Raw genomic sequence first — 14,027 nt, forward strand, 5'->3', positions numbered from 1 at the left:
TCTGCACACATTCCAGTTTGTCAACATCCTTCCTAAATTGTGGTGCCCAGAATTGGACACAGTATTCCAGGTGCGATCTGACCAAGGCAGAATAAAGAAGGACTATTGTTTCCTTGAACTGAACACTATACTTCTGTTGATGCAGCCTAGAAAAGCATTAGCTTTTTTTGTTGGTTTTTTTGCTGCTTCATCATACTGTTGACTCATGTTAAGCTTGGGGTCCATCAAGATCCCTAGATCTTTTTCACATGTACTGCTAGTAAGCCAGGTGTTCCCCATATTTTATTTGTGCATCTGGTTCGTCCTCCCTAAGTGCAGAACCTTACTTTTGTCCCTATTGAAGCACTTTCAATTATAAAAATGCTGTTCTGGCTGTTTGTGTGCCAGTATTGGCACTTTCCTTAATGTGTCTGGGCTAATAGCTTTTTCTGATCCAGTTCTGTTAGCTCCACACGTTAAAGCTCTGCTAGTCAACACAATCCCATACTTTCAATCCTTTGTTATTGTATGTAGAGCTGTATTTATTGGTGGCTTTACCTAAGATAACCTTGTTCATGTAGAGAGTGATTGTTTTGATAATGGTTACTTGCCAGTGTTTCTTAATTTTGCTAGGACAAAATTATGTGCATCTAGCAGAATATTTCCTGACAGTTGGGGATCAAATGATTTGCAAATCAAACATTTACATACTTGGCCATCTTTAATCACACAGCTGTAAGACTGCTCACAAGGCAGCAATGTTCATCATGTGGAAATGGCTACAGGATTTGTACCCTTCTGATTTTATTTGTGTATAAATTTAAAAGACCCCTTTCTACAGCATATTTGAGGCAACATACAAATACAGTAGTACCTCTGGATGCGAACGGGATCCATTCCGGAGCCCCGTTCGCATCCTGAAACGAACGCAACCCACGTCTGTGCGTTGCGATTCGCCGCTTCTACGCATGCGCATGACATCATTTTGAGCATCTGCACATGAGCAAGCAGCAAAATCCGGAAGTAACGCATTCCGTTACTTCCAGGTCGTCCCGGAGCGTAACCTGAAAACGCACAACCTGAAGCGACTTCAACCCGAGGTATGACTGTAAACATACCCAACAGGAATAAAAATAATAAAACAATTAAGATGACAATAAAAAATGGGGGAAATCCATTGTGTCCAATGGACAGCAGAGTTCAGACATGATGGTAACCCATGATTAATCAAAAACAAATGAAATTTGTGTGCATGCCATCATCTAGCCTTTCTGCAACAGCTAAGTCAAACTTTTAAAAGCACATCCAACTCACATATGAAGCACATGGCTTTCCCACAAAGAATGCTGGGAACTGTAGTTATGGAACATGGGAATTGTTACCTTGTGAGGAAGCTACACACCCCATAATTTTTTGATGGAAAGTCATGTGCTTTCAACCCATGTCAGATGTGCTTTAAATATTTCTTATTAATATTTGACGGTGCTACACTCCTAGAAGGAAAGGGGTATGCATGTGTCCGCAGAGGGACACGGGTGGCGCTGTGGGTTAAACCAGAGCCTAGAACTTGCCGATCAGAAGGTCGGCGGTTCAAATCCCTGTGACGGGGTGAGCTCCCGTTGCTCGGTCCCTGCTCCTGCCAACCTAGCAGTTCGAAAGTATGTCAAAGTGCAAGTAGATAAATAGGTACTGCTCCGGTGGGAAGGTAAACGGCATTTCCGTGCGCTGCTCTGGTTTGCCAGAAGTGGCTTAGTCATGCTGGCCACATGACCTGGAAGCTGTACGCCGGCTTCCTCCACCAGTAAAGTGAGATGAGCGCCGCAACCCCAGAGTCGGCCACGACCGGACCTAATGGTCCCTTTACCTTTTATGCATGTGTCCCTTAATGAAACATACAAGCTTTGCTTCTTGACTCTCCACAATTTTAGCCAAATCTTAGCACCCTGTAGCTTCCTGTAGCAACAGGTTAAGAAAGGCCAGGGTCCCCCTCCTCGGCTCCAGCAATTCAAGCACTTTCCAACTTCCAGTTCTTTCCAACTTATCCACCGGTTACTTGGAAGCAATTCCCATTGAACCACGTGGGACTTAGCTCCTGAGTAAACATGCACAGGATCCGGGATGTATTGGTGTGTAGGTGGCTGCAGCCTTACAAAGCGGGACCCAAGACCCGCTCCCACGTGACCCTGAGCAACGGTCCTTCTCGCGCGCCGACCTTTACCGCCAGCCGTTACTCACACCATCCCACCCCCCGTCGCGCGCGCGTCTCCTCTTCTCCCAAATTCAGCTCAGGGAAAACCAGCGGCTTCACCCTCGCGGAAGGCGCATGCTCCCCCGCTTCCGTCCGCGCATGCCCGGTAGGGAAGCGGAGGCGCCAAGAACTCTGATAGGGTGGGGAGGGGGAGGGAAAAGGAAAATTCTAAACCGACGGCCGCCGCCATATTGCGGAGCTGTCAGCGGCCACTTTCTGGCGCGTCTCCGGCAGCGAAGCTGTAGCAGCACCAGCGAGGCCCTGACGGAGAGGAGGAGGAGGGACGGGAGCGAGAGCGCGCACGAGTGCGCGCACCTCATCCACGCTCGGAGCGGCCCTGCAGCGCCTCCTGGCCGGCTGCGGAGGGGGCTGCGCGGGCGCCGTCGTGGTGGTGCGTGTGTGGCTCCCCGTCTCCCACCTCCGGCCCCGCCGCCGCTTGGGACCCAATCCTCTTTCCTGGAAGCAGAGAGGAAGAGGAAAGCGAAGAGTTCGCCGCCCCCGGGCTGCCTCAGCCTCCGCAGCCGCCAGGTGAGGGAGAACGGCGGGCTACTTTTCGGCCGACCCCGGCGGTGCTGCTTTGCCAGGCCTCGCCCTTTCCCTCTCGCGCTCCCTCGCTTCATCTTCACGCCTCACACCTGGGGGGCAGAAGCTGAGGGAAGACGCCCCCTCCACCCTCACCCCCCCGGCGCGCACTACCGGCTCCCGCGCAAGCTTAACGGGGATGTGGGCGGTGGGAATCGTAGTTCCGAAATACTGTTTATGTATGTATCTGAGGGAGAGAGAAACTCTTCGCTTCCCTTCGCCCCCCTCAGCAGCGATTATTCCTCGTCTCTCTCTCGCCCCCCTCCCCACCCGACAGCGATCCAACTCACTCCCCGCCCCCCCCAAAAGGTATTTCCTTCCGCGGGGACTCCCGACTCCTTCTCCGCTTCTCCGCCTTTTTCTTCTCCACCCGCCCACTCCCCTCAGCCCCTGAGGAAGGAAGGAAAGAAGGGCTGGTGTGAGAGGGTCACTGGTCCGGGAAGGCGTAATTGTTCCATATAAGTGTGTGTATATGTGTATGCATGTATATGTCTTTATATGCATATATATGCGTGTGTGCGTGCGCGTATATGTGTGTGTGTGTACATACACAAACACAGAAGGTTAGTGTCATATGCTGCAGGCTGCCTCTAATGTTTACATTTCCAACTAACGGCATTTTACAAGACCACCTTCGCTGCTGCTGATTTATTTCCTTTGTTAGCAAAAAAAGGGAAAGGGCAGGCAGAGCAGCCCGGAGCGTGTTTACTCTGTAGTAACCTCCCGCTCCCACAAACGCACGCAATCTCAATAGGGTTTACGATCCCTGCCTGCTTAGCGCTGCTTGAGGGTTGCAGCCGAACAACCTGAACTTAAGCACGTTTGCGTGGAATTAATTTCTGTTGGATATGCTTGGCTTAAGGGCAGACTGTACAATCCGGAGCTGGGGAGAAAGTTGCATCTCGGAAGTCAGTTGTGGGATCGGGCTGCAAGTCTTTTAACACCCCAGGCTTAATGCACATCTGCTTGTAAGGAAGCTCTGTTGGAATTATTTGCGGGGCTTATTTCCCAGTTAAGCTTGTTTAGCAAATTGCTGTACGAGAATAATCGAGTGTCGTCGTCGTCTCCGTCGCCCCCCCCCCCCACCGCATGTGTAGTAATAGTGGTCGGTATTATTGGGGAGAGAATAGAAGAGATGGGGCGGAAATGGGGATTGAACTTGAAGCTTCTTCTGTCATGCGGCTCAGCTACTTGTTGCGAACGGGGACGAGTACATTTTTAACACGTTCCTCATGTCGGCAGCTGCCAAACTTCTACCCAACCCCTTGCCTGTCACCGTTTCAGGAGGAGGGGGAAAGTCCATAGAAGCATGCAGCAGCTGAAGGAAATGGTGACTGCTGGAGCGCTGCAGAGTCAGAAATGATCACCAGTCTCCATATGCCCCTCCTTTGCCCCCTTATTCTTCCCATTCTCCCCGGTACAGGTTGAAATTTGGATCCTAGAATCAGACCTCAGCTAGCTGCCAGTAGACCAAGAATCTGGAGAACTTGAAAGTATTCCAGATTGAAGTGGGGATGATGAAGCATTTTAAAAGTAATTAAATGCAAAAGTTCTGCAAAATCCAACATAAACAGAATTTTAGCCACAGTATAGCTCACCCATGCGCCAATCATGTGTTCATGATAAAAGCACCCATAATAGACAAATAAAGAATGACATCATATGAAACTGATCCAAAGACTGATGCTGTCCATTGTTGAAAACAAATCTACTTTTTCGTGTTTTCTGGCTTTTTAATGTATTGATTTACATAATGAGCACAATAATTGTATTGTGAGTTATTTGGGTCAGTGTTTTATGCAAATCTCCTTTATGGTGGTAAGCTTATGAACAAAGTAATTAAAGTTAAAAGTTAAGGCTTGAGAACTTTGGCTGTAATTCTCCACATAGGCTGCCTAAGTCCCTTTGACTTCAGTGCTTGCAGTGCTGCAGAGCTTTAAGACTGCAATTCCCTTATTAAGAACAAGTGAGCATCAGTACTGGATCAGATCATGGGCCAAAGTAGATGATATGGTGGCGCTGTGGGTTAAACCACAGAGCCTAGGACTTGCTGATCAGAAGGTCGGCGGTTCGAATCCCCGCGACGGGGTGAGCTCCCGTTGCTCGGTCCCTGCTCCTGCCAACCTAGCAGTCCGAAACCACGTCAAAGTGCAAGTAGATAAATCATAGAATCATAGAGTTGGAATAGACCACAAGGGCCATCGAGTCCAACCCCCTGCCAAGCAGGAAACACCATCAGAGCACTGCAGTCCGTGATCTAAGAATCCAAACCGTTCCTGTTTACACCATTTGCGAAGCCAGCTGTTCACTTCCACTATTTTTCCCTCTCTCCCTGGGCCACATCATTCAACTGGGAGGACAGATGAGATGACAATTTGTGCATTTAATTGCTTCAATTTCCTGCCCAGAGCCTCGTGGTCTCTCTTGATCTTCTGGAGGCTATTGCTTGCAGTGTCATTGGTTCCCACATGAACCAAGAGGAAGGGGTATTTGTCAGTGGGTTTTATGATTCCTTGCAGTCGTTCAGTTACATCTTGGATCTTAGCCCCGGGGAGACAGCACACCTCCCGAGACATCTTGTCAGGCCCACAAATCACTGCTTCTGTTCCCCTCAGTAGGGAATCCCCTATCACCACTACACGCCTCCTCTAAGGTTTGGTCGGGGTTCTTCCGTGAGCTATCTGTTCCAAGGTCACCTGCACATTCCCTGAGGACTGACTTTGCTGCTCGTCTTCATATACTTTGCTGCTCGTCTTCATATACCTGATCGACTGTAATGAGGGAGAGATCCTCAAATGGAGTCTGTTCTTCGTCTTCCATGCTAGGGGAGAGGACTTCAAAGCGATTGTGTATTTCTAAACAATCAGAGCGAACCCTGGGCTTCCTACTTCTTTGAGTCACATTTCTCCATATATCTGGCACCTGTGTTGGTGAACTAGCCTCCTTCTCAGGGGTGTCCCCTGTCTCCTTGGTGGAGACGGTGTTCTCTGTTGCTTCCAAGAAGAGCTCCAGCTCCTCCCACAGCTAGTCACCTGACTCAACAGAAACCCTGCCCCCTCTGACCTTTGCACAGGGAGAGCAGCTAATCAGCCACAAATAACCTAGGATACCGCTCTGGCGGGAAGGTAAACGGCATTTCCGTGCGCTGCTCTGGTTTGCCAGAAGCAGCTTAGTCATGCTGGCCACATGACCCGGAAGCTGTACGCGGCAATAAAGCGAGATGAGCACTGCAACCCCAGAGTCAGCCACGACTGGACCTAATGGTCAGGGATCCCTTTATCTTTACTATATAGTGTGCCTGCTTTTGTTATTTAAATAGCAGTTGGGAGGAGTGTAAGGATTGGTAAGTAAGCATGGAGTTTAAACCCTTTCCTCCTGTATCATGTCCCCCCATCAGCCCCTTCAACTGCTGTTGATACTTACATTGATTTATTTGTGAAGACCCCAGTTCAGATCCCATTAGTATTTATGTGTTTAGTGTATTTTGCCTCAGTACACCTCACTTTACAAATTGTTTTGCTATTTTGTTGCCCATTCACCCAGCTTGAAGAAATTGTTTTGGAGTTCCTCACTGACTGCTTGGTCTTCACTGTCCTGAGTTATTTGTTTTCACCTATAAATCTCTGTTTTCAAATAGCTTATGGATGTGTTAAATAGCACCAGTTCCAGTGCTTCTTGGGAGACCCCAGTGCTTGCTTCACTCCATTGTCTGATTTTTCCTGCCTTTGCTCTGAAGTTTACAAAGGCATCTTTGGTGAGGAACTTCAAAGCTTTGTAGAAGTCTTATAGTCTTGTTTACAAGACTACTCCTGGTCCCATGTTGTTTATTATACTTCTTGCCTGCCCTTCACTGTGAGGTCCCAGGGCAAGTTACAGCAATTTAACAACAGGATATTAAAAACAGCTAAAACAAATAACAGAAGAACAGTAAAAATAATAAGGGTGGATCTTAAAATAGATATATTGGATTTCAAAGGCCCAGGTAGACATACTAAAAGTATTCTAAAAGTCTGTCGGGCATGATTTTGTTTGCAGAAAGCTGATCCTTGTCAGTGTAATAAAGGTTTCTTCAGGGCACTTTGCATGTGGTGCCTCTGTAGAAGGTCTTAACAATTTTTGTTCTACATACCGTATTTACTCAAATCTAATGCTCACCTTTTTTTGGTCAAATTATGTTGCAAAAATTAAGGTGTGCATTAGATTTGATGGCACATTTACTTTTGCCAACAAATACGGTACTTTTTTGGGTTTCAAAGTTCAGAAAATTGAGGTAAAATTGGGAATATAAAATATTTTTTCTTATTCTGGTTAAGAAAACATAGTTTGTAGGAGTCCAGAGTAAGGAATTGAAGAAAATGAGCTACCAGCACTAATTTGCTGAGTAGCCAGGTGATGCAGTCTTAATATGCTTAACCTTCTTCATTCATAAACAGAACCTGGTTTATAATTTTATATTATGTAACAGATTTTAATGAGCCTTTTGTGAAGTACTTTATCAATCTGAAGCTGGTTTGGAGAACCTTTTTCAACCTGAGAGCTGCTTTGAGGGGAACATGGGGGGGAGGGGGAGAGCTGCATTCCTGTGGTAGGTTTAGCCAGAGAGGTGAAAATGGATGCAGCAATGGATGTGAGTCTGACCTTTGTACAGAGACCATCCTACAGGCAGGCATTGGCCAGAGGTTTATACACACCCACCATTATGACAAAAAGGGGGGGAAATTGCGGGCAAGGGTTCCCTTCCTGTGTACCTGGCCATTCTGAAGTTTGATTTTGTGTATCTGATGGCATATTTGGTATGAAGGCAGGAGTGTAAGTAGAATAAATACTAAAATAGAGAAGAAAACCATTTTGGTCTAGTTCTTGGTTCTGATCCTGCCCATTTGTGACAGTGAGTGAGATTTACTAGATGTGTGTTGTCTGCTTTTTGAACCCAAGTTTGTAGCATGAGACAGAGCATCTTTCTTCTCCTTCCTAGAGGCAAGTTAGCAAAGTTTGCTGATGACACCAAGTTGTTTGGGGTAGTTGCAATCCTTCAAATACCACAAATTGCAAAAAGAACCAAATAAATTCTCTACATAAAGTTGTTCTCAAGTTTTTAAAATACAGGTTTTGGCAAACTACCCTCTCTGATTGAGTAAAAGAGGTTTGATTCCCCCCCCCCCTTTTGCTAGAATGAAACTGCAGTCACATCTCTTCTAGACTGTTTTTCCAGTGCATCATCAGCTAGATCCCCCATCTTGTGTTTTTTTTTTAAAAAAAACACCTATAATAGTAATAATAATTTTATTATTTATACCACGCCCATTTGGCTGGGTTTCCCCAACCACATTGGGTGGCTCCTAACAGAATATTAAAAACACGATAAAACATAGACATATTGTGGTGACCATAACAAAAAGGCGCCATTTGGTTTCTAGCTTTTATATCTCAGTTTCTAACATGGATTGTCATTTTTATGGCAGGCAGTGCAACGTCCATTTTTTAATGGTGTGTTTATTGTAGGTATGTGTTTGTTTTTTGCTTAAGATATTGTATGTCGCTTTGAGTTGCCATGACAAAATGTGATTAATAACTTTAATAAATAATAATACTAAAACAAGTCATTAGCCTTCCCATGCTCATGAATATTTAAGATAAAAAAAGATTCAACAGACATAAAATGGTTGTCTTTTATAAATAATAGGCTTTTGGCAAACATTATTTGGAAATGTCTATTAAAAATAGCATTTTCTGTAGTTTGTAAAATGACAGCTGATGAAGAGTTCAAGGGCAGAGGAATGGATTTTCCGCCTTGATTATAAGATGCTGCATCCTTACATCCACAATGTGTAGTGGATTGAATACATATAATGTAGGTCAATCTTTCCCCAACCTGGTGCCCTCCTGAGGTGTTGGTCTACAGTGACCATCAGCACCCCCATCAGCATGGCCATTGGGTAGGAATAATGGGAGTTGTAGATCAAAGCATCTTGCAGACATTAGGTTGTGGAAGGCTATGGTAGAGCAAGGCACATTGTACAAGCTGGATATAGACACTTGAATATGATGATGCACTAACAGCAGTTTATTCCCATCACTTGTAAGACAGCTAAGACTGGGGTTGGGATGGGTGTGGTGGGGGAAGAAATCTGCTTCTATAGCCTGTCTGGCGTAGTGGCTGTCAAAGTGTTTGGTATTGGATTTGTTTAGTTTTTATTAACATTAATTTGGAAGCTCCCTGTGTGATTTTCAAAACTGAAAGATGGCATATAAATGTTCTAAATAACTGCTATTATACTTAAGTAATAAGTAGATAGTGTAGATTTCCGGAAATACCATAGAATTCTTCCAGCAGCCTTTGCGTTTAATCTTTACGTGGATCTGTCCAGCTTCAAACAAAGAAATAATAATTTGTTTTGGTGCTCACAAGCAAAATGTTAGGACCAAGTGCCAACTGTAAAGACTAGAATTTTCTCTTTGTACATGTCTAATTAAGCACAGTCTTCTGAAATTTTCATGCACCAATTAGTTCCTCTCCTTCCATGTAAAATCAATGTAGCTGTGCAAAGCAGATGCATATGTATATACTTAACAGCATATTGAACATTTATAGTATTAATAGGCCAGTTATCTTATTAGTGAAATGTGAACTGCATGTAGTTATAAATAATTACTTTGTTTCAACAGAAAAGTACAAGGATTGTGGTACAGCAGATGATTTAACTGAACCAGAAACACAGAAAAGGGGGGAAAATGCCGAAACCAGTAAGTAATCTATTTCTTGTACTTCATTGGCTTTCAGCTCAGTGTGTTGTCTGCTACTCGTAGCAGATGTTTTTGTAAGGTAATAATCAGTGGTATTTTTCTAGAAAAACAGGTGTTGGAACTCACAATGAACGCCTCCCTTATACAGTGGTACCTCTGGTTGCGAACGGGATCCATTCCGGAGGTCTGTTCACAATGTGAAAAGCCCGCAACCTGAAGTGCCGTATCTGCGCAGGTGCGCAGCGCAATTTGGCTCTTTCATGATTTAGTGCTACTGCGCATGCCCGAGCAACGAAACCCAGAAGTAACCCTTTCCCTTACTTCCAGGTTGCCGCAGCATGCAACCTGAAAAAAACGTAACGTGAAGCTAACATAACATGAGGTATGACTGTAATGGCAATGGCACCCACCTGAGAAGTGCCAGAACTCAGCTCCAGTGAGTTCCGGGTGAAATAAAGCCCTGCTAATAATTACTATTAATTACTGCTGCTGATATCTTTTCTCTCAGTTGATATATAGAAACATCATAGGAGACTTCCAAAGGGAGGCTGTAATCATAGAATTGTAGAATTGGAAGGTACCCTGAAGGTCTCCAGTCCAGCCTGCTACAATGCAGGAATCTCAGCTAGATCATACATGACAGATGGCTGCCCAACCTCTACTTAAAAAGCTCCACGGAAGGAGAGTCCACTACCTCTTGTGGGAATCTGTTCCATGGTCAAACAGCTCTTACTGTCAGAAAGTTCTTCTTGATGTTTAGTCGGAATCTCCTTTCTTGAAACTTGAATCCATTGGTTCAGGTCCTAGCTTCTGGAGCAGGAGAAAACAAGCTTGCTCCATCTTCCATGTGACAACCCTATAGATATAGGAGAAGAGCTATCATAGCTCCCCTCAGTCTCCTCTTTACCATGCTAAACATGCAGTCACAAACCAGATGACTATGGGAAGCCTGCGAGAAGGCACTGAACTTAAGGATGCATGGATCTGTGTATGTTTTGTTTGGTTTTCTAAATGATTAGCTCTTGGTCAAGATTTGTGTTTGTGTGAGAGGGAAAATTATTATTTATTGAGACATAATTTTCTGTAGCTATGGGGTGGTGGTCAATTAAATCTTACTTAGGTCCATTAATTTCAATAGGTATACAGTACTAACTTAGTCACACTTATTTACTTTAATATGTCTGCCCCGTGTAAAACTTATTTTAATATCACACTATGTAATCTGATGAAAAACTACCGTACTACTTGGTGTTTTGCAACTACTTCCTATGAGTGCTGCTTCTTGGCATTGTTTCTGATACCTATTTTTTGTTTCTACGTTTGCTTACGTGCAAGTCTGGTTTGATAATATTCTTCCATGCCTATGGCCTTGAATAACCCATTCTGACTGCAGCTTCATTTTCTATATATTTAAAAGGCAGTTGAACAATATTATTGTCTGGGTGCCATAAAGGCACTTTTGTTCTAATCTGTAGCTATAAAGGAGTCTTGCTGTTGTGTAGAGTACAGTCTTGTTTTGTTTTCCTTATTTAAGCGTATATCCAAATATAGTGAGCTAGTTTAGAAAGACTTGTATTCAACCTGATGAACTGTAGTGATGATGCATGGATCTCTGATGAAGATTGCTGCAGAAAATGCGTAGCTTAGAGAGTAACACTAGTAGCACTGCCAGGGTGCAATGAAGTGTGCAGCTTTCATGAGTATGGTGGGTTGTAGCAGCTGCACATTTGATAATCTTTTACAGTTTGTGTGTGCCTGCATAAGATACAATCTTTTCCTGATCTGCTTTCCTACCTGGCATCATTTAGAGCTGGGGTGGGGGATATCTTTTGGTCTGAGCGCTGTATTCCCTTGTGGTCAACCATTCAGGGAGGGGACCCATGCCAGTGGTAGGTGGGACAAGAAGCAAGAGCAGGTTAACTTTGTACTGTAGGCAGTGGTGATTGGTAACATTCTGACTTGGTAGGGCTGCAGTTTTTAACCTTGCTGTTTTCATCACAATGATTTTCAGACAAGAGTAACTCCATGCCTCTTGTTTAAAAATTAAGCCATACCACATAACATCAGTTTTTTGATTCATGTATTGATTACACCTACACATCCATTGTAAAAAACAACAAGACCTAAACACACAAATATGTTAAAAATGTGAGGAGCGCTTGCTTTCAGTTGCATTCGGTTTCCTCCCAGTCAATTTAAGTTTTTATAATCTAAAACAATTTTTCTCTAGATTAAAATAACACCTCTTCTCTAAATTAAAAGATCAAAGTATTAAATCAATAGACAAAAATGATGTGTTTCATTTGAGCCAGTGTACATAAGAATGTACCCTGTAATGCATGGCTCAGTTTCGAAAATATGAAGTAATAATCTCTGTTCAAGTGCCGAGTACATCACACCAGAGTAACCATAATCAGCTTCTTATATCTGACATTAGGGAGAATATCTTCCAGGTTTAGGAAATGAAGTGAAATCAGTGTGATATCCAGAGAGGCATAGAGCCCAAACCTTTCATTTTAGAAATACAGTGGTATCTTGGGTTACATACGCTTCAGGTTACATATGCTTCAGATTACAGACTCCGCTAACCCAGAAATATTACCTCGGGTTAAGAACTTTGCTTCAGGATGAGAACAGAAATTGTGCTCCGGTGGCGCGGCAGTAGTGGGAGGCCCCATTAGCTAAAGTGGTGCTTCAGGTTAAGAACAGTTTCAGGTTAAGAACGAACCTCCGGAATGAATTAAGTACTTAACCCGAGGTACCACTGTACACTGACAAACCCACAAAAAGCATGCAAGAAATAATAGCAGTAGCATTTTCTTTCATTCTACATTCAAGCACATTTGTAATTATTGACAAATAATGTTTCTATTGCTATTAAAGGAGTATCAGGATCGAGGCTTGAAGGGGTCAATCTTACCTGGCACTATAAGTTAAATAAGTACTTCTGCATTTTTCAAAGGCTTGTACTATTCAGTATATAACTTTTCTGTACTAATTCAAAGCAGAATGTTCAGGATCTAAATGTCCTACCACGTGTTTGCATTTTGTGTTTTGTCTGGTATGTTAATCATTTCCGTTTGAGTCTCAACCATACACAAAAAGAATATTTAAAGTGCACAGTGCCTTCTGGAATGCATGCATTTAAAATGAATTCGCATGCTCCTTAAATACATGCTAATTAAGTCAAGCAACCCAGTTATTAAAATTAAAAATCCTTTTCAGCTTTAGCAGTGCATCTGTTTCCAAATACTATGTTACTTGTGCACATTAGATAAGTGTTTATATCAAAAAGCATTGCAATTAATGTAAGCCAACAATTAAATGCATCAGTTAATCTAGCATTTCTTATGAATCCTGAAGGCAAAATATCACTCTTTGATAAAATGAATTGTACTAGAAAGCAATAGTGCCAAATATGAAAGATTATTTCGTGTTATAAATATTAGCACACAAGTGTTCAAGGGAGAATCATTGGCCTGATTAACACATAACTATCGTTTATTAAGCAATGAGTAAGAGTTATGTCTCAGGCTAGCAGTTTAACTATGGTTTATTAACTATGGTTAAAGGACATTCATTAATCAAGGTTTGTAATTGTGTTATAAACCTTAGTTAAATTTAACAGTAACTTATTGTTATGTTTGAATACATCCCACCTCTTAACTATGGTTAAGGAGTCATCAGCGTTCCAAAGCTACAGAGCCGCAAGTGAAGGGTGACAAAGAATTCAAACCACTCTCAAGGTTCAGCTGCTCTTGCTGTTGCTTTTGACTTTTCTGTGTCACAATGAACCAAGGTTTAAGTGATCATCTGTCAGATACCTCAACTTTAACTATGGTTCCTGCAGTTGTCAATCTTTTTGTATCAGTGGGCACATTTTGAATTTTGAGAGCATGCTGTTGGCACTAGTCACAGAATGACTGGCCCAGAGGCATGTGATAACACAAAATAGCTGTCATGGTGGGCATGACATAAAACAAAATTAGAGAGTATAGTCATTGGGAAGTTTTCGGCTTAACTATTTCATGCTAGAAAGGGCTTTCCTTTTTGAATTTCTTACTTCACTTACAGAAGGGAGCAGCTAGCCTACCTCATTTAATATAGATTACTTATAAGGATATGTGCACATTCTGTTTCGTAACCTTCTTTTTAGGAGGTCTAGATACTTATTATTATTATTTTAAAATGAAATCTCGGTGTCTGGGGGCCCCCTGCCCAGGGTTGCCAGGGGAGATCAACACAAGCCATGGTGCTTGTGGGTACTGCATTGGTGACCCTTGGTGTATATTAACTACAGGCGGTGACTATTTTAGGTGAGTCCAATTGACACATGATCTCTGATATGTGGGTCCTTTTAGACACGGAAGAGGGCAGAACGGGGGTGTAATGGGGCATAACAGAGGCGGGGCTCAGTGGGGTGAGTGAAGTGCTAAGAGAGATCCACAGCCACTCACTGTCTTAATTTGCACAG

The 14,027-nt window shown here is 43.3% G+C and overlaps 1 protein-coding gene across 5 annotated transcripts in view; it reads left to right on the top strand.

Moving 5' to 3' along the window:
• Nucleotides 1-2,357: 2,357 nt before the first annotated feature.
• Nucleotides 2,358-14,027, top strand: part of RDX (radixin) — a 29,483-nt gene continuing 17,813 nt past the window's right edge. For 2 of the 5 annotated variants that reach the window (XM_083499686.1, XM_083499684.1), the window contains exons 1-3: nt 4,238-4,342; nt 6,447-6,563; nt 9,476-9,553. Coding sequence is in view for 3 of the 5 variants with exons in the window: in XM_083499684.1 (XP_083355810.1) it covers nt 9,542-9,553 (12 nt within the window). In the remaining 2 variants the exon portion in view is untranslated. Of the gene's footprint in view, nt 2,756-4,237; nt 4,343-6,446; nt 6,564-9,475; nt 9,554-14,027 lie in introns of those variants that run through there. The other 3 variants (XM_083499683.1, XM_083499682.1, XM_083499685.1) reach the window with 3 other exon arrangements.

The sequence above is a fragment of the Podarcis liolepis genome (genome assembly GCF_965112155.1).
Source record: "Podarcis liolepis genome assembly, chromosome: 4".
Taxonomy (NCBI): domain Eukaryota; kingdom Metazoa; phylum Chordata; class Lepidosauria; order Squamata; family Lacertidae; genus Podarcis; species Podarcis liolepis.